The sequence below is a fragment of the Oncorhynchus gorbuscha genome, linkage group LG15, assembly GCF_021184085.1.
Source record: "Oncorhynchus gorbuscha isolate QuinsamMale2020 ecotype Even-year linkage group LG15, OgorEven_v1.0, whole genome shotgun sequence".
Taxonomy (NCBI): domain Eukaryota; kingdom Metazoa; phylum Chordata; class Actinopteri; order Salmoniformes; family Salmonidae; genus Oncorhynchus; species Oncorhynchus gorbuscha.
In genome coordinates, this window is record NC_060187.1 from 13594188 (window position 1) to 13615822 (window position 21635).

At 42.5% G+C, this 21635-nt stretch overlaps 2 protein-coding genes across 2 annotated transcripts in view; both read left to right on the forward strand.

The window, feature by feature from the left end:
* The first annotated feature begins 654 nt into the window (after positions 1-654).
* On the forward strand, positions 655-9502 carry lg15h1orf210 (linkage group 15 C1orf210 homolog). The gene is made up of 4 exons (XM_046299737.1): positions 655-790; positions 7310-7434; positions 7942-8452; positions 8642-9502. Exons 2-4 carry the CDS (start codon positions 7324-7326, stop codon positions 9052-9054), a joined length of 1035 nt encoding a protein of 344 aa, XP_046155693.1. The 5' UTR covers positions 655-790; positions 7310-7323; the 3' UTR covers positions 9055-9502.
* Positions 9503-9770: 268 nt separating this feature from the next.
* The window catches only part of LOC123997971 (AP-1 complex subunit mu-1-like), a 35381-nt gene continuing 23516 nt past the window's right edge, over positions 9771-21635 (forward strand). Inside the window, exons 1-4 of the mRNA XM_046302729.1 lie at positions 9771-9921; positions 20165-20321; positions 21101-21168; positions 21480-21610. Coding sequence (XP_046158685.1) covers positions 9880-9921; positions 20165-20321; positions 21101-21168; positions 21480-21610 — 398 coding nt within the window. The 5' untranslated portion in view covers positions 9771-9879. The remainder of the gene's footprint in view (positions 9922-20164; positions 20322-21100; positions 21169-21479; positions 21611-21635) is intronic.

Consider the following 21635-nt stretch of genomic DNA (forward strand, 5'->3'; position numbering starts at 1 on the left):
GATTGGAGGCCTGGAGTGCATAGTGCAGGTTCGGCGCAGAGAGCAGGACAGGATGTGGCCCTATTGTTTTCTGGATCCCCCTCTTTTCCTTCCAGGGTTGCAGAAGGCCGCTCTCTCTCCCTCAAGGCCCGAACATCTTAAGTAAACAAAAAACACTTCACATGTATCTTGTCTGTTTCCCTCTCTCAGATCCAGACGTTTTGAGAGATAGGGTGGTTTTAGAAGAACAAAGCAAAATGTGTCTGTGGGGTGCGCTTTATTAAATGTGCAGTAGCGTCTGTGCTATATCATATCCTGACTGTGGATAGACTATGTTTGTGTAAAAGTAAGCTTATGTAATGTGTAAATGTGAATGTGTATTGACGTGTAAATAACATGGGTTCTCAGCTGTGAACCCAGATAACAGGAACAGTGTTCTGTGTGATACTGACTACTATTGTGTATAAACATTCTGACATATGGGAGGACAAAGCATGTAATTTTATAGCAACCACGTTGTTATTGAATTGACTATCGACTCTGATCAGGTCTGGTGTAGTACCATTGGATAAAGGGAAAGTAGGAGGGAGAGGCGAGCACACCTATGTAGTTACAAAGTTACTCATTAACTCAAGTCCTTCAGAACACGATTGAGGTGAACACACCCCTTTCAACCTTTGCACAACATGCCTCCATTTTATAGAAAAGGCGTAATACAAACTTACAGTGACAATGCTGCATTAATGTGAGCTTTAAGGAAGAGGACATATTGTTACCTGGGTTTCAGGTACATACAGACCAGGCTGACCAGGTAGGACACTTCTGATGAGCGGACTTTCTCTAAATGTTAACCTTTTGGGCTGTTTCCATTTGTCAACACTGAGATCATATGACCTCCCGATTCTCTTATTGATCATTTAGTACTGTGGTTATGGTAATACAGTATGTTGGTATATTTCTATGACATACTAGTATAATAACCAAATGCAAACAACCTTTTGATCAATCTCAACTACAGTATATCAATAATTATGTTTTGATGGCTATTTACGAGATATAATACCATGAAAGTGGATGAATGAGAGAGAAATGGATATAAGGATGCATGTTGCTCAGCCAGGCAGTCGTGCCCACGTGTTGTTACCCAACATTCGCTGTTTTGATCAAATAAGGCTAAACCTTTGACAGCCAACGTCTTGATAATAATGTAAAACATTGTTCATTTGGGGAGGATGATGTGGTGAAGTCTAGTTACATTAACAAGGAGACGCATTAAGCTAAAGGTCTGTCCAATGCATTACTCTTTGATCCCACTGACCTCTAAAGCTGAAGATATTAGTTTCTGGTGTATTTGTTTCTAGAAGTTGCTTGGCTCTATTGCTGACACTGTGTAGGCTTTTAAACAAATGTTAGAAAGGATTGTGCCTATTGCCAGTTGCTTTGTTTATGACTTGCTGTGGGATTAACAGAGTTGCAGATGTGAAACTCATTAACCCACAACAGTCTAAGCCGGTGGAGGGTTCTACTAAGCTATATGGAATTGTTTTAAGAAGGTCACACCAGGGATCATTAGCTATTTGATTTTGAATTTGAAGACCCCTTGAAGTATAAACAAATCAAATTAAAACATTATGTGATGAAAATGTTAATTTGGCCTTACTGGTATTAGCCCATACAAACAAATTGAATAACACATTCACCACATGGAAAAACAGATAGTCCCCCAAAGAATCTAAAGGAAGTTTGTTCTGAAGTATCGGTCCTATATCTCTCAGAAACATTTTATTACATTTGTACATGCATTTTAACCCCTTATTTTTCGTCATGAAACAGTCTCCACATATACACTACATGGCCCAAAGTATGTGGACACCTGCTCGTCGAACATTTAATTCCAAAATCATGGGTATAAATATGGAGTTGCTGCTATAACAGCTTTTCACTAGATGTTGGGACATTGCTGCTGGGACTTGCTTCCATTCAGCCACAAGAGCATTAGTAAGGTTGTGCACTGATGTTGGGCGATTAGGCCTGGCTCGCAGTCAGTGTTCCAATTCATCCCAAATGTGTTTGATGGGGTTGAGGTCAGGGCTCTGTGCTGGCCAGTCAAGTTCTTCCACACCAATCTCGATAAACCATTTAAGTATGGACCTCGCTTTGTGCACAAGGGCATTGTCATGCTGAAACAGGAAAGGACCTTCCCCAAACTATTGCCACAAAGTTGGAAGCACAGAATCGTATAGAATGTCATTGTATGCATTAGCGATAAGATTTACCTTCACTTGAACTAAGGAGCCTAGCACCAACCATGAAAACAGCCCCAGACCATTATTCTTCTTCCACCAAACTTTACAGTAGACACTACACATTGGGGAATGGTGAAGCGTGATTCATCACTCCAGAGAACCCGTTTCCACTGCTCCAGAGTCCAATGGCGACAAGATTTACACCACTCCAGCCGACCCTTGGCATTGCACATGGTGATCGTAGGCATGTGTCCGGCTACTCGGCCATGATTAACACATTTCATGAAGCTCCCGAAGAACAGCTCTTGTGCTGACATTGCTTTCAGAGACAGTTTGAAACTCAGTAGTGAGTGTTGCAACCGAGGACAAACAGTTTTTACGTGCTACGCGCTTCAGCACTCAGAGGTCCCGTTCTGTGAGCTGTGTGGCCTACCACTTCGCGGCAGAGCCGTTGTTGTTCCTAGACGTTTCCACTCCACAGTAACAGCACTTACAGTTGACATGGGAGGCTCAAGCAGGGCAGAAATTTGATGAACTGACTCATTGGTAAGGTGGCATCCTATGACAGTGCCACGTTGAAAGTCCCTGAGCTCTTTAGTATGGGACAATATACTGCCAGTGTTTGTCTATGGAGATTGCATGGCTGTGTGCTCAATTTTATACACCTGTCAGCAACGGGTGGGGCTGAAATTGCAGAATCCACTAATTTGAAAGAGTGTCCACATACTTTGTGTACATAGGTGTACTTCCATTAGTTTTTTCAACTGGTACCGGGGTACCTTCAGCGGAGTCTTGTGAGGCGTACAAGAGCAAAATAACTAACATCTACAGTTGAAGTCGGAAGTTTACATACACTTAGGTTGGAGTCATTAAAACTTGTTTTTAATTTCTTGTTAACAAACTATAGTTTTGGTAAGACGGTTAGGACATCTACTTCGTGCATGACAAGTAATTTTTTCAACAATTGTTTACAGACAGATTATTTCACTTATAATTCACTTATAATTCACTCACAATTCCAGTGGGTCAGAAGTTTACATACACTAAGTTGACAGTGCCTTTAAAAAGATTGGAAGCCTCCCGGGTGGCGCAGTGGTCTCGGGCACGCATCTGGGTTCGCGCCCAGGCTCTGTCGCAGCCGGCCGAGACCGGGAGGTCCGTGGGGCGACACACAATTGGCCTAGCGTCGTCCGGGTTAGGGAAAGCTTGGCCGGTAGGGATATCATTGTCTCATCGCGCACTAGTGACTCCTGTGGTGGGCCTGGCGTAGTGCACGCTAACCAGGTCGCCAGGTGCACAGTGTTTCCTCCGACACGTTGGTGCGGCTGGCTTCCGGGTTGGATGGCGCTGTGTTAAGAAGCAGTTAAACAGCCTGGAAAATTCCAGAAAATTATGTCATGGCTTTTCAAGCTTCTGATAGGCTAATTGTGTCACGGTCGTCTTATGGAGGAGACCAAGGCGCAGCGTGGTAAGCGTACATACTTATTTAATGAAAGAACGAACACTGAACAAAACTAACAAAACAACAAAACGAACCGTGAAGCTAATATGGCGAGTGCAGAACAGGCAAGATCGTACTTTTTGGAGAAATGTCCTCTGGTCTGATGAAACAAAAATATAACTGTTTGGCCATAATGACCATCGTTATGTTTGGAGGAAAAAGGGGGAGGCTTGAAAGCCAAAGAACACCATCCCAACCATGAAGCACAGGGGTGGCAGCATCATGTTGTGGGGGTGCTTTGCTGCAGGAGGGACTGACATCAGTCAGGAAGTTAAAGCTTGGTCACAAATAGGTCTTCCAAATGGACAATGACCCCAAGCATACTTCCAAAGTTGTGGCAAAATGGCTTAAGGACAACAAAGTCAAGGAATTGGAGTTTCCATCGCTAAGCCATGACCTCAATCCTATAGCAAATGTGTGGGCAGAACTGAAAAAGCATGTGCGGGCAAAGAGGCCTACAAACCTGACTCAGTTACACCAGCTCTGTCATGTGGAATGGGCCAAAATTCACCCAACTTATTGTAGGAAGCTTGTGGAAGGCTACCGAAACGTTTGACACAAGTTAAACAATTTAAATACTAATTGAGTGTATGTAAACTTCTGACCCACTGGGAATGTGATGAAGGAAATCAAATCTGAAATAAATCATCTCTCTACTATTGTTCTGACATATCACATTCTTAAAATAAAGTGGTGATCCTAACTGACCCAAGACCTGGAATTTTTACTAGGATTAAATGTCAGGAATTGTGAAGAACTGAGTTTAAATGTATTTGGCTAAGGTGTATTTAAGCTTCCGACTTCAACTGTACATTTTTGCGAGAGTCTCGCCTTTCCACAGAGGGTGTGTAGCCCAAACCGTTCAGAAGCTACAGACAGAAGTCGTCAGATGGGCTCTACCGACTTCAGTAAAGACTTCCCCATCATGGTGGTGAGACTCTCATCTTCCCATAGAGTGGTCATACTAGTTTGTAGTCCCCACCGTTCGGACGCTACAGACGATTTTATGAGAAGACCCATTTTCGGGATGTCTGAAGGCCTGACAAACGCCGTTCTAACTCTGTCACATCAACAGATGTGCTGGATTGAGACGCATCAAATGCAACAAATCAGATATCTCTAGCTCAAACTGACTGATGTTTATGGTTTTTAAAATGATGATAATTAGATTTCCACGGGAGGCACGGACATCGACTCTAGAGGGTTTGAAAGTAAAGAGCAACTTAGAAAAAATATTCTTGTGTTTTCCACCCTATCCCGAGTAGCAGGTACCCATTGCATGTGTCTAAAACATCTTCCTCAAACAACCTCCATCTCTGCCAGCTGTTTTCAAAACCATATCCTTTATTCTTGACAATCAATGGCATCACTTAGCTCCCGTGCAAAATATTTGATGAAACCAATGGCAAAGATATCTATCTTGAACCATGGATGAGGACTGAGGAGGGGGAAGAAGGCTTGCTCACCTCACCGGCACCACAGGGTGTCACCAGGAGGTCAGATGAAGGACTGCTTTGTGTGTCACTTCCGTATCCAGAGAGGAGAACGAGGAGTGGGGAAGGAGAGGGAAAAGCGGGACAGGACCCGGCAACCCATTATGTGGCATTGGGCTGCAAGGACGGGAATGTGTGGAGGGCTGGTCAAGAAGCCCCTTTCAAAGTGTACCCTTAAACATAAAGTACACACACTCATGCAGATGCACACACACACACACACACACACACACACACACACACACACACACACACACACACACACACACACACACACACACACACACACACACACACACACACACACACACACACACACACACACACACACACACACACACACACACACACACACACACACACACACACACAGGGCAAAAAACTGGTTGAATCAATGTGATGACAATGTGATGACAATCAATGTGATGACAATGTGATGGAAAACTGATTGGATTTGAAAAAGTCATCAACATAAGAGAATTTAGTGTTTTTAACCTAAATCCAATGACATTGTGAAATGTTTTGTTGATTTTATGTTGAATTCACGTTTGTTGACAACTCAACCAAATGTAAATTAAAACAAGACTTTGTACTGACGTCTGTGTCCAGTGGGCTACTACACACATAGTCTCTTGTGGGCTCCTGGGCTTCCCATAGCTCCCAGGCGTGGTGTTGTTGTGCCTTTACTGTGCGAGGACAGGAAGAGATTAAGAGATCCCCACTCGGGTCTTTACAGCCAACCGTGCTGAGCTTAATAGCAGAAGGAGGAGAGGCGAAGAAGCCTAATGGCAGAGCGACCAGCCAGTAGGCCCCCTCTGTGAAAAATCTCTTTGGTGCCAAGAGGACTCTACAAACAGGCCGGGATCAGATTAAAAAACAAAGAGAAAAGAAAGATACACAGTCACAGATGTGAGAAGAACAACATAAAAGCAATCTGCAGAACAAAATCTATTGTTAAAGTGTGTGAAAGAGCTCTTCAGTCTGTAACTAAATGCTTTAAATCTACTTTTTATTGTATATAAAATGTGTACACACCCCTGCATAGAAAATGTGTACACACCCCTGCATAGAAAATGTGTACACACCCCTGCATAGAAAATGTGTACACACCCCTGCATAGAAAATGTGTACACACCCCTGCATAGAAAATGTGTACACACCCCTGCATAGAAAATGTGTACACACCCCTGCATAGAAAATGTGTACACACCCCTGCACAAAACATGTGGGAACACTAAACTGGTACTCTTGTCTTTTTGAGAACATGCCAATAGACAATCTTCAGAATGTGCAATGAGTCTGTGGATCTGTATATAACATAATGAGTCAACACTGCCTGCAAACAAATGTAAATGTAGCACATTTGCTTCCAGAAGAGTATAAGAGGTCACTGGTTTTAGTTATATCAAAAAACTGTTTATATTTCAACACGATTCTGGTGTATTTTAGGGCCAGCCATTTTTCCTGGGCAGGTCACATAACTTGTTAGGGGCCTATGTCAGTAAGGTCACAGGCCCTATGAGTCTGGGCACAGTGAATAAAATTGAATTTATTTGGGTTTATAAACATATAAAACAAGATGTAGAATGAATTCCCAGAGGATAAAGTATGAATTAAAACACTTGTCTCAATGCAGTTCTAGTTATCTAGTTATTATTTCTCAATGCAATTCTGGTTATTATTTCTCAATTCAGTTCTGGTTATTATTTCTCAATTCAATTCTGGTTATTATTTCTCAATTCAGTTCTGGTTATTATTTCTCAATTCAGTTCTAGTTATTATTTCTCAATGCAGTTCTGGTTATTATTTCTCAATTCAGTTCTGGTTATTATTTCTCAATTCAGTTCTGGTTATTATTTCTCAATGCAATTCTGGTTATTATTTCTCAATTCAGTTCTAGTTATCTGTTTATTATTTTTCAATGCAGTTTTAGTTGTGTCAGTCTGATTAATACTTAGTTGTGACTCATTTGTCAGTCTGATTAATACTTAGTTGTGACTAATTTGTCAGTCTGATTAATACTTAGTTGTGACTCATTTGTCAGTCTGATTAATACTTAGTCTTTGTCTGTCCATCTGTGATTCCTACAGGAAGCGGGGGAACCATGGGGTCCTGGGGCCACGGCCTGTGTGTGGTTTTGTGTTTCTGGGGAACAGTTAGCGGGAGCATGCTTCAGAGTCGCACTGTTGGCCCGTGTACTGTCAATACTGGCACGGTAAGAAAGACACACAGCTTTCTTCTTCTCCTCTTTTTCTTCTCCTCTTTTTCTTGCCATTGTTCTGTTCCAAGCAGTCACGTGAGGAAAACACTACGGGGAATTTCCTGTTTGAGACAGTTTCCCTGTTGTTGATCATAAGATAATGTTACATCTGGGAGTGAAGTCTGATTCGTTACAGGATATCAACATAAGAATTATGTCAAGATTGGGGCTCTCTTTGAGCGAATGATTTGTTGTTCACAACTTTATTTGTTATATATTAGATGTTTTTTCTTTATCTTTCGTTTTAAAGTTACATGGAATATTTATTTATCAGCACCAGACGGTTGCAAAGACTCCTAATTAATTCATTAGCACCACATGTTTTTATTCACCCATATAATGGCTTTAGGGAGAAACTTCCAAAAATCATAAAGTTAATTTTACACTTCTTGATTCTTGCTAAATTGCAACCACAACATGGGAAGGGTTGGCTTGACCAATCTTGTCCATCTCTTCCCCAAGGCTTCATTTAACTGCAGTTGGAGGAAACTGGCCCATATTCCAACAGAGATATGGGACAATGCAACCACACTGGACCTCTCCCAGAACCACCTGAACCTTACTAACCCTCAACATCTCAGACAACTACAGAGGTTGGATCAGCTGGTTACCCTCAATCTCTCAGGCAACTACCTCCCTCTGCTGGGGAAAGACAACCTCTGCAGCCTCCCCTCCCTGCATACACTAGACCTCAGTGGCTGCCAATTGACTTCCATAGAGGCTGGAGCTCTGCAGGGTTTACCCAGGTTAGGGAAGCTGTTTTTGGGGCACAACAGACTGCAAGTCCCCCTGTCTGTCTCCACTCAAGATATAGTAACTATATCCTTCCTGGATTTCCATGGGAACCAAGAGCTTGAGCGTGGCTCTGATGATTTGTCGACAGGAATCAGAAGACCATCTCATAGAAAACTGTTGGCAAATGACCGTGAACATCCCACCACAACTCCAACAAACACAATGACTACAGCTAATGGTAAGGATCTCATAACAACTTACTTCTGCCTCATATCATCTCATTTATATGTAGTTAAGTCATATCATATCATTATCAGCTGTCAGATAATTATTTGATGCTTACTCAAGCGGTCTTGGTTGTTATAGCTGTGATGTAATTCATAATAATGATTTGAACAGTAAAACCTATTCCCCTCTTGCCTAACAGGCACAGAGTCGCCTGGTCAGAGCCGCCCCTCCCACAGTTGGCAATATTTGGTGGCAGTCCTTGTGACGGCAATCTCCCTCTCCATCCTCATCGCCAGCCTGGCCAAATGCCAGCTGGTCCGTCGCTACCTAGCCAGCTATCGCCACACCCGTCTGACCGAGCAGGACACAGCCAGCCAGTGTGACCCCAACAGTCTGGAGGTGGGCTTCTCTATGTACAACCATGGGGAACAGGCACAGAGCCCCCACCCTGCTGCTGTCCCCCAGGGAGAGATTGAGATAGAGGATGAGGAAGATGATGATGGCTTCATAGAGGATAACTACATACAAGCCAGCGAGAGGGAGAGGGCTAAGAGGGCACTTGAAGTGGAGGAAGATGAGGAAGAGGATGGGATGGACTTTACCATTGGCTAGGAAGAAAGGGAGAAGGTGGAAAGAGAGGGGAGAGAATGAGAGAGGGAAGAGAGAGAGAGAGAGGTCACTAGTCTATTTGGACACTGATTGGGGCCAATGCAGATATTAAACATAAGCATGTCCATTTCCATCATCTTTAGAGGGAAAAAACAGTCCAGAGACAGATGAATACAAAACTGATAATAGCAATAACTCAATTTAGCTCCGCAATAGGGCACCTTTGCCGGTGTCTTTCAATGGATTTCAAAATTGGACTGACTGTTGGTACAGACTTTGATAGAAATTTGTTCGAAAATTATTATTTAAAGTGGGTCAAATAATCAATCAATCAATTTGTTTTTGAGTTCGATTTTTTAAAGTTTTACCAATGCATTTGATGTTATTTGGGTGTGCCTGCACTCCATTTTTTTTTACATTTGTAGATAAAATAAAACGTTTTCAAATTCAATAGCGCATCTGTTTTTATTTCTGTAGAAAAATACATACAATTATCTTGAAACAGTTAGGCATATGCGTCGATCTATGATAATGTAATGCTTTATATAGTACAATAGACAAACACGCCTGATAGTAGCCTATGCATAACTTAAGCAGAATAGAAGAGAATCGATACCATATGTAGACCTAATAATTGATGTAGGATTGGTTTTGCATGCTCTGTTGCGTTGAAAGCTGCTTGACAGGTCTGACGACGAAATACTACCCGGAAAGAGCAGTGGCGTGCATTAGACAACAGCGCGTGAGATGGGAGATGCACTGAATGAAATGTTGTAAGGGATATTCAACGTCAAATATTTATATTTTTTGTGCTATTAGTTTATTAGGATGTCGGCGTCTGCTATATTCATCCTGGACCTTAAAGGAAAGGTAAGTTGAGACTTGACTGTCTACGGTGGCACTGGCGGATAAGTTTATAGTTTGACATCGATTAGTCTTGCGTTGCTGTTGCGGTTTTAAGGAAGACTAGTTCGCATCGATCAACAGCGCCTGCATCTGCCAGTGTAGCGCAGAAATCCAAGCCTAAAAGCGGACATAAGGAAATAAAAGAGCGGTAGGGCAGGCTATTGTAAAATTACATATTTGTTTATCGTTTCATATTTACAACTAAATGTATTTGTTTCTCAGAATTCGTCACTAGCTATGTTTCCAATAGCTTGTGCAGTGTTTTTTTCGTTGTCGACATTTATGAAAGTTCGCATAGAAAATAGATTCTACAATTGTCTGCGAAGGTGTTTCCATTGAACTATCTTGTGTCGATGAAAACAGCTGGACGCAATGACGTCACACCTAAAAAAAGAAATCGACAAAAAATGCAGTGGTTGATGTGTTTTGATTAACACATTTAGGCAAATTGCGCATTAATACATGGGCGACAGCCTGCATGCCCTCCCTATCCGTTTAATGTCTATCCATTCGCGAAAGCCAGAATGGATAGAATACAATAATGGACCATGGTGAAAGTTGCACTCTTTTTGATCTGAAATAATTGGATGGTGAAACTTGCCAACCAACCAGGAAATTGAGGCATAGGAATTCAGGCATTCTTGAAAGTCAGGCCAATCCTTATCCTGCAAATTCATGTTTTTTGTTTAAACCAAATATTTAGCAAGCAGTAGAAATGTAGAATTAAATGTGGAGTGGAGCTTATATACTAAACAAACATATAAACACAACATGCAACCATTTCAAATATTTTACTGAGTTACAATTCATACAATGAAATCAGTCAATTGAAATAAATGAATTAGACCCTAATCTATGGATTTCACATGACTGGGAATACAGATATGCATCTGTAGGTCACAGATGCCTTTTAAAAAAAAGTAGGGGTGTGGATCAGAAAACCAGTCAGTGTCTGGTGTGACCACTATTTGCCTCATGCAGCGTGACTCGTCTCCTTTGCATAGAGTTGATCAGGCTGTTGATTGTGGCCTGTGGAATGTTGTCCCACTTCTCTTCAATGGCTGTGCGAAGTTGCTGGATATTGGTGGGAACTGGAACACGATGTCGTACATGTCATTGTACACGTCAATCCAGAGCATCCCAAACATGCTCAATAGGTGACATGTCTGGTGAGAATGCAGGCCATGGAAGAACTGGGACATTTCATTTTCAGCTTCCAGGAATTGTGTACAGAACCTTGCGACATGGGGCTGTGCTGAAACATGATGTGATGGCGGCGAATGAATGGCACGACAATGGGCCTCAGGATTTCATCACGGCTTCTCTGTGCATTTAAATTGCCATAGATAAAATGCAATTGTGTCCGTTGTCTGTAGCTTATGCCTGCCCATACCATAACCCCACCACCACCATGGGGCTCTCTGTTCACAATGTTGACATCAGCAAACCGCTCACCCACACGACGACATAAACACTAGCTGCCGTCTGCCTGGTACAGTTGAAACTGTGATTAATCCGTGAAAAGTACACTTCTACAGCGAGTCAGTGGCCATCGACGGTGACTGTTTACCCACAGCAGTTGGTTACGACTCCAAAATGCAGTCAGGTCAAGTCCTTAGTGAGGACGATGAGCATGCAGACGAGCTTCCCAGAGAAGGTTTCTGACCATTTGTGCAGAAATTCTTTGGTTGTGGAAACCCAGTTTCATTAGCTGTCTGGGTGGCTGGTCTCAAACGATCCCGCAGGTGAAGAAGACAGATGTGGAGGTCCTGGGATGGTCTGCAGTGTGAGGCCAGTTAGACATACTGCCAAATTCTCTAAAACAACTTTATGGTAGGGAAATTAACATTCAATTCTCTGGCATATTCCTGCAGTCAGCATGCCAATTGTACGCACCCTCAAAACTTGAGACATCTGTGGAATTGTGCTGTGTGACAAAACTGCAGATTTGAGAGTTGCCCTTTATTGTCCCCAGCACAAGGTGCACTTACGTAATGACCATGCTTAGTAAGCCTCTTGATATGCCACAACTGTCAGGTGGATGGATTATCATGGAGAAGGAGAAACGCTCACTAACAGGGATGTAAACAAATCTGTGCACAAACTTTCAGAGAAATAAGCTTTTTGTGTGTGTGGACAATTTCTGGGATATTTTATTTCAGCTCATGAAACATGCAACCAACACTTGACACTTTTATATTTTTGTTCAATGACCAAAATCCACCCCATTTCAAACCCAGTTGATCTTTAGAAACATTTTTTCGCGACCTTGCTTTTGTCGAATACACCTGGGAAACCTGCCCTCATACCACAGTAGGCATTGACCACATAGGCATTCCGATTTGTGATCGGATCAATTATATATTTCACGTTTGTTGCCAGAGAAATAGCAATCTACTCCAAGGATCTCTGAACCCCAGATGGTTTATATGTGCCTCTTCTAAAATTGGAAATAATTTATTGTCAAATTATAGCGCATTCACATACAACCATTCACAGAAGACGATGGACTGTTGTCGGGCAGGTTACAGTGTAGCAGCAGTGCAGTCAGTAGTCCGAAAATGTGAGTTTCTATTGGACAAATGTAGGTAGGTCCCTCCCCGTTTCGTTCCGTTTGGATCTGTTTGGTTCGTAGTGAAGACATTGCTGAGGTGTATTCATTACGCCAAATCTGTTGCAAAACGTTTCAGTTGGACAAATTCCGGTAGGTAACCTCCTCGTTTCGTTTGGAAGACCTAATGAATATGGCTCCGGTGTTGTGAATAGAAACATTCCTGGTCAAACTTGTTCTGCAACACCAAAGTGCACCATGCCTATTCAATATTAGGCTTTACCTGACAGACTGGTCAGGCAACCTCTTCTCTTGTTCTGTGCTCATATTTCTTATTAGATTTACAGAATGTTTACAAAGTTGCTAACTGTGTAATTTACTAACATATATATCATTAACATGCAATAATAGCCTACATTCATTTGTTTGCATAGAAACAAACCATTAATAAAGTCTGGAGTACCTGGTCAAATCAAGCCAGCTCAGACAGCAGGGCTGCGTTCAGTACGTTTTTATGTTCTGGAACGTTCAACTGAACGTAAACGGTTGGGTTGTTGGACACAGTCAGCATGGCCACTGCCCTTTAAATAAGTCACTCATTGCTTCAAGCCACACTGCGCCACACCCACCAAATAGGAGAAAACATACCTCAAAGTCTGTTCAAACTTACAAGAATGTTTTGGAGAAACATGTCATTCAGTACAAACCATTCCATATCGTAGCAAACGTTCAGGCGAACTGAACGCACCTCAGAGTATAGTCTAATCACACCAAACCTGACTTTCCTTATTTGGATGGTCATGTTAATAATATTGTAGAGAAAGGACAAAAGGCCCCACCAGTGCCTGAAGGTGTCAGGGGGAAAGATTACAATCTCATAGGCCCTTGCCTGCATCCCTGATAGTGCTGATTAAAGCCTTTCTCTCCTTGCCCTGGGAGCAATCCAATACCTCTGACCCAGGCTGGGCTGTAGTGAAAGCCCCAGCTGCTCCCTGGTTGGAGGGCAAACAGACATGCTTCCAATGTAGCTGTTTCATTGTTTTGTCTGTCTCTTGGAGACTAGAGTGGCTGTGTACAGGCAGTGTATCAACACACTGGTTGTCTGTCTCTTGGAGACTAGAGTGGCTGTGTACAGGCAGTGTATCAACACACTGGTTGTCTGTCTCTTGGAGACTAGAGTGGCTGTGTACAGGCAGTGTATCAACACACTGGTTGTCTGTCTCTTGGAGACTAGAGTGGCTGTATACAGGCAGTGTATCAACACACTGGTTGTCTGTCTCTTGGAGACTAGAGTGGCTGTGTACAGGCAGTGTATCAACACACTGGTTGTCTGTCTCTTGGAGACTAGAGTGGCTGTATACAGGCAGTGTATCAACACACTGGTTGTCTGTCTCTTGGAGACTAGAGTGGCTGTATACAGGCAGTGTATCAACACACTGGTTGTCTGTCTCTTGGAGACTAGAGTGGCTGTATACAGGCAGTGTATCAACACACTGGTTGTCTGTCTCTTGGAGACTAGAGTGGCTGTATACAGGCAGTGTATCAACACACTGGTTGTCTGTCTCTTGGAGACTAGAGTGGCTGTATACAGGCAGTGTATCAACACACTGGTTGTCTGTCTCTTGGAGACTAGAGTGGCTGTATACAGGCAGTGTATCAACACACTGGTTGTCTGTCTCTTGGAGACTAGAGTGGCTGTATACAGGCAGTGTATCAACACACTGGTTGTCTGTCTCTTGGAGACTAGAGTGGCTGTATACAGGCAGTGTATCAACACACTGGTTGTCTGTCTCTTGGAGACTAGAGTGGCTGTATACAGGCAGTGTATCAACACACTGGTTGTCTGTCTCTTGGAGACTAGAGTGGCTGTATACAGGCAGTGTATCAACACACTGGTTGTCTGTCTCTTGGAGACTAGAGTGGCTGTATACAGGCAGTGTATCAACACACTGGTTGTCTGTCTCTTGGAGACTAGAGTGGCTGTATACAGGCAGTGTATCAACACACTGGTTGTCTGTCTCTTGGAGACTAGAGTGGCTGTATACAGGCAGTGTATCAACACACTGGTTGTCTGTCTCTTGGAGACTAGAGTGGCTGTGTACAGGCAGTGTATCAACACACTGGTTTGTAGTAGAGAGATGTTATGAATGTAGCTTTATGCTGTACTGTTCAAGTGAATGTTTCAAAATCTCTGTCTTTGAAATATATTGTTATGCTGATAAATGCCTGCTTTGTTTTGTACTCTGACTTCACTTGAAAGTTAAATGGCCACCAGCTCTTTAATTGAGCACATTTAAACAGCGGGAGCATTCATCAGGGTGCAGTGTCTATTCTTTACTTTGTGTACCTGCACCTGCAATTCTGGATGCGTGTACACTACTTTTAAAGTGCACATTTTCTGTCTCAATATGTGTGAAACTACACGATGTATAGATACTGTAGATCTTTCAGGATTAAATATTGAGTTGCCATGTGTGCTCGATTGTCAAACCCTGTCCTTCTCAGAGGTAAAAGGCACGTTTTTTGGAGACCCTCTGGGAGCTTGATAGATACTCCATGATTATTACCGCCAAATGACAGAGCTAGTTTTCCCAAACGGCACCCTATTCCTTATGTAGACTCTGGTCAGAAGTAGTGAGTCACATAAGAAAAGTGCCCTTTGAGACTGACCCGAAGCGATCGCAAGTCTGTTTATCTTAATTGAGATGTGCCGTCAGCCTCTGAAGAGCATACAGACAGTAGTTCATATCGATTGTAAACAATGCCTCATTAACAGTGACCAGTATCCTGTTACCAAACAATCTTCCCCTGGCAGAATTGTCCTATAGTTAAGGGGATGTGTGTGTGAAGCAGGCCTAAGGGCCCTCATTACGGCCAGTCAGTGTGTTTTACCGTTTGTCAGCCAACAGTGGGACTGAAGGTGAACCAAGCTTGATTTCAGCTTCCCAGACATGTCTCTCGTTCAATCTCAAATGGTAACAGCATCACTGCAGCAGTCTCTCAGATCTGTTTCACTGTAGCAGGAGGCACTGCCTGACTCTTAAGAGTTGCTGTGTGTCTGTAGGTTCACATTTAAAGTTAGCAGAATAGTCTCACGCCACCAGACCAACATCCTATAATGGCTGGAGTCTAGGCTAGCATAACACAAATGTAATGTTTCAGAGAAACTGTGGAAAGGGGATTTTCAGGGGAATAAAAGAGGTCACAGATATAGTCAATCTGGTTTAAATACAAGTTGCAACAGGGAGAATGATCTGTAAACACCAGCCCGAGAAGATGGGAAGACTACAGAATCATAGCTACATTAGTGTGACGTCAAACTTTAACCACGTAAGTCAACACTGGCAGACATTTGATACTGGCAGTTAAACAGATACTGGCAGTAGAACATCAGTACTTAGTTACAGTAAATCAAATCTGAAAGGAAATGATCAAACAAATCCCCATTAAAGTGGTTTAATGAAAAACAAAAAGGTGTCTGGAGTGAGGTTTGCTAGTTCATGATAACTGCAGAAAGTGTCTGGAGTGAGGTTTGCTAGTTCATGATAACTGCAGAAAGTGTCTGGAGTGAGGTTTGCTAGTTCATGATAACTGCAGAAAGTGTCTGGAGTGAGGTTTGCTAGTTCATGATAACTGCAGAAAGTGTCTGGAGTGAGGTTTGCTAGTTCATGATAACTGCAGAAAGTGTCTGGAGTGAGGTTTGCTAGTTCATGATAACTGCAGAAAGTGTCTGGGGATTTAAACATGGAATGAGGAACTTGCCATGGCATGTTCTGGTACATGCATTTGATTAACACAGGGGAGGTGTTGATGAAGGGACAGTGACAATGGGTTTGAACAATATTTTATACTTTTTCATTTCCTTGAACCTTCATGGCAGTTTACTGTACATTTTAATCAGAAGCCAAACATGTTCTTTTTAATTCTCAAAATGGTATTAGTTGAACACTGACATTTACCTCTACATTCTTAACAGTCAGGTAGCTTTGGTGTTTCCTTGCATGTGAGTCAAGACTCCTCTTTAAATGCAACAAGCTTTGAACTGTCTGTCGGTCTGTCTGGGATTCCACCATCCTTTTATAGCTAAAGAAAGAGGAAGAGCCTGTCCACATCCTTTCACTGTGTGAGGAGTATCCTATGTGACAGAGGGCCCTCTTCAGTGCAGACCTGGGAAGAACATTGTATTTAATATGAAAATACCAAACTTTTCAAATACTCAAGGAAGTCAACTAAAAAGGCAACTATTTTCTTTGATATTCAAATACAGAAAAATATAATATTTGAAAAGGTATTTGAATATATGCAAGTTATTTGAAAACCCTCAAAATATGTATTGATTGCTGCCAAATATTTGAAGAATCAAAAACTACACCTGTTGAGTTATTTCAAATATATGATCATAAGCACATGGTTTGGAGGGCTCTTAGATATGAATCTTAATATAGCCCAGAATTTAAAGAAGGTTATGTAATCACCTCAACATTAAAGTAGAACACTTTTGAAACTTCAAAACAGTAACAGAATAAAGCTAATAAGTGTCAAAAGGAAACTAAATATCCCCAAACTGCCTTCTTTAAATCAACTACAGCCAATGTAGATGGAAAATAATGGTTTATTCAGAATATAAACTATCCCTTTATAGATTGTATAGTGTTTGTTTGAAACAAGAACACTTACCCTCAGATCGACAAGGAGGTTTGAAGTTATTTTTGCTAAGCATCCAACTTGCTATTTGCAAATGGATTTGTTCAAATATAAAATATCTGCAGTATTTTCAAGTATCATAAAATGAATTGCAGCTTTTTCTACCTTTCCAGTGGCATGTTGAAAGATTCATACAGTAGTTGAGCATCACAACTTGTTTGTAAAAAATATAATTGGTTTGAATTGATTATGTACACCTGGAGCAAAATGTTCACATAGAAATGTATTGTGTAGATCAAATATGACTTTCAGATAGATTGGAATAGTATAGTAGATTGTGTGTGCTCTATTCATTCTGTTTCTATCTTCAACATGCAGTTCCAGAAACAGCCCTGCTAAAAATGGAAGGCAACCAATCCAATAGTTTCTGAAAAGTAGTCACTTCCTAACATCTGTATTCACATATTTGTTTCAAGTTGTTGCTTTCTCAGATCTGTATTCAAATAGTTTAAATGTATAAACTCTATAAAAAAAATGTCCTCTCACTGTCAACTGCGTTTATTTTCAGCAAACTTAACACGTGTAAATATTTGTATGAACATAACAAGATTCAACAACTGAGACATAAACTGAACAAGTTCCACAGACATGTGACTAACAGAAATGGAATAATGTGTCCCTGAACAAAGGGTTTGTCAAAATCAAGAGTAACAGTCAGTATCTGGTGTGGCCACCAGCTGCATTAAGTACTGCAGTGCATCTCCTCCTCATGGACTGCATCATATTTGCCTGTTCTTGCTGTGAGATGTTACCCCACTCTTCCACCAAGGCACCTGCAAGTTTCCAGACATTTCTGGGGGGAATGGCCCTAGCCCTCACCCTCCGAACCAACAGGTCCCAGACGGGCTCAATGGGATTGAGATCCGGGCTCTTCGCTGGCCATGGCAGAACACTGACATTCTTGTCTTGCAGGAAATCACGCACAGAATGAGCAGTATGGCTGGTGGCATTGTCATGATTTTTAAATATTTTTTATTTATTTTACCTTTATTTAACTAGGCAAGTCAGTTAAGAACAAATTCTTATTTTCAATGACGGCCTAGGAACAGTGGGTTAACTGCCTGTTCAGGGGCAGAACGACAGATTTGTACCTTGTCAGCTCGGGGCTTTAACCTTCCGGTTAGTCCAACGCTCTAACCATTAGGCTATCCTGCCGCCCCAAATGATGGAGGGTCATGTCAGGATGAGCCTGCAGGAAAGCTACCACATGAGGGAGGAGGATGTCTTCCCTGTAACACACAGCGTTGAGATTGCCTGCAATGACAACTATCTCAGTCCGATGATGCTGTGACACACTGCCCCAGACCATGACGTACCCTCCACCTCCAAATCGATCCCGTTCCAGAGTACAGGCCTCGGTGTAGCGCTTATTCCTTCGACGATAAACGTGAATCCGACCATCACCCCTGGTGAGACAAAACCGTGACTCGTCAGTGAAGAGCACTTTTTGCCAGTCCTATCTGGTCCAGCGGTGGTGGGTTTGTGCCCAAAGGGGACGTTGTTGCCGGTGATGTCTGGTGAGGACCTGCCTTACGACAGCCTACAAGCCCTCAGTCCAGCCTCTCTCAGCCTATTGTGGACAGTCTGAGCGCTGATGGAGGGATTGTGCTTTCCTGGTGTAACTCGGGCAGTTGTTGCCATTCTGTACCTGTCCCGCAGGTGTGATGTTCGGATGTACCGATCCTGTGCAAGTGTTGTTACACGTGGTCTGCCACTGCGAGGACGATCAGCTGTCCGTCCTGTCTCCCTGTAGTGCTGTCTTAGGCGTCTCACAGTACGGACATTCCAATTTATTGCCCTGGCCACATCTACAGTTCTCATGCCTCCTTGCAGCATGCCTAAGGCACGTTCACGCAGATGAGCAGGGACCCTGGGCATCTTTCTTTTGGTGTTTTTCAGAGTCAGTAGAAAGGCCTCTTTAGTGTCCTAAGTTTTCTTTACTGTGACCTTAATTGCCTACCGTCTGTAAGCTGTTAGTGTCTTAACGACCGTTCCACAGGTGCATGTTCATTAATTGTTTATGGTTCATTGAACAAGCATGGGACATAGTGTTAAACCCTTTACAATGAAGATCTGTGAAGTTATTTGGATTTTTTACGAATTATCTTTGAAAGACAGGGTCCTGAAAAAGGGACGTTTTATTTTTTTGCTAAGTTTCGTTACTTTCTTAGGTCTGTATTGAAATAGTTTAAACATGTAGTTGCTTTCTCAGGTCTGTATTGGATTTTTTTATTTTTACAAGTTGTTTCTTGGGATCTGTATTCAAATAGTTCTGGTCACATCTTTTGTTTCTCCAGAAAAGCATAGCTAAAACTAGTTTATCCCAGGTCTGCTTCAGTGTGTGAGATCCTTCAAGCATATGCTTTGATCTATCAGAGTGTGAGGGCTCCAGCCCAGCGACTCTCAATGCTGACTCATCTTGTTATTGGTGTTGAAATGAAAGGGTGTGTGCGAGTGTGTGAGTGAGAGTTCCCTCCGGTCACTCCAGTGTATCTTGTGGTGTGTGAGAGAGGGATATTTTTTTACACAATGCTGTCATTGGGCATTGTGATCCCAGATTAGTTGTCAGTTATTTTATGTTTCTAAACAGAGGCCTCCCAGCAGAGGCTGTTGCTCCTTTCATTTACTGTACATCTTCCACAGCTTACTGCTGAGCCTTCACAACAAGGGGAAGGGCATATGCTCCATGTTTGATGTTTTTGAATTTCTTCTGTTGCATAACTGCCTCTATGGACTCCCTGGATAACAGTGAGAATTGCTGCCGACAGTGCCGAGTGAACTATCCTATCTAAATAAAGATGAACCGAATTGAATTGAAAATGAATTTCATTAATGTGTTACAATGCCTCTCTGTGTCGTGTGGTTTCAGGTGTTGATATGCCATAACTATATGTGTGTGCAACACTTTACCCTATTTACAAATCTTCACCCTGTTATGTGTTTTCCCTGTAGGTGTTGATCAGTCGTAACTACATGGGAAACATGGACATGAATGAGGTCGACCACTTCATGCCCATTATGATGAGGATGGAGGAGGACGCAGACTCATCACCACTGGTGACACACGGCTCCGCCCACTTCCTGTGGATCAAACACAGAAACCTCTACTGTATCCTGACCACAGGAATTCCTGTTACTGCTCAGTCAGGCCGTCTTGGTTACCAAGCTTCTGTCTCTCTTACCATGCTCAGGACGACTGCTTGGTTACCAAGCTTCTGTCTCTCTTACCATGCTGAGGATGACTGCTTGGTTACCAAGCTTCTGTCTCTCTTACCATGCTCAGGACGACTGCTTGGTTACCAAGCTTCTGTCTCTCTTACCATGCTCAGGACGACTGCTTGGTTACCAAGCTTCTGTCTCTCTTACCATGCTCAGGACGACTGCTTGGTTACCAAGCTTCTGTCTCTCTTACCATGCTCAGGACGACTGCTTGGTTACCAAGCTTCTGTCTCTCTTACCATGCTCAGGACGACTGCTTGGTTACCATGCTCAGGCTTCTGTCTCTCTTACCATGCTCAGGACGACTGCTTGGTTACCAAGCTTCTGTCTCTCTTACCATGCTCAGGACGACTGCTTGGTTACCAAGCTTCTGTCTCTCTTACCATGCTGAGGATGACTGCTTGGTTACCAAGCTTCTGTCTCTCTTACCATGCTCAGGACGACTGTCTCTGCTTCTGACTCATCACACAATTCACACCCTCACTGCATGTCATTTATCTGTACATCTCATGTTATTCTGAACTGGAGGGAAATGCTGTGAACAAATAATCTTATGAGTCAACCATCTCAGTGGTTGTAAAAGTTCCATGTGAAAAATATTTTAAAACAGCAGTGGCCTCGTTACTTTTCTGTTCAACAGTTTTAGTACATTCTTAAGTTATTCTTCAGTGGTGGCAATGACCAAGAAGAATGCCAATGCAGCCCTGGTCTACTCCTTCCTCTACAAAATGGTGGAGGTGAGTGTGTGCTTCACTGATATACAGTCGTTGGCAAAAGCTTTGAGAATGACACAAATGTAAACTTCTGACCCACTGGGAATAGGATGAAAGACACAAAAGCTTAAATAAATCGTTCTCTCTACTATTATTCTGACATTTCACATTCTTAAAATAAAGTGGTGATCCTTTAAACTGAGTTTAAATGTATTTGGCTAAGGTGTATGTAAACTTCCGACTTCAACTGTACCTACTGGAGTACACTGCTTGTATCCAACCAATTGAATGCAATCCTATTGTATTAAGTTGTCTGTCTGTGTGCCCATCTGTAGGTGTTTAAGGAGTACTTTAAGGAGCTGGAGGAGGAGAGTATCCGTGACAACTTTGTGACGGTGTATGAGCTGATGGACGAGGTCATGGACTTTGGCTTCCCTCAGACCACAGACAGCAAGATCCTGCAAGAGTGAGTATTGGACTGAGTACCAGTC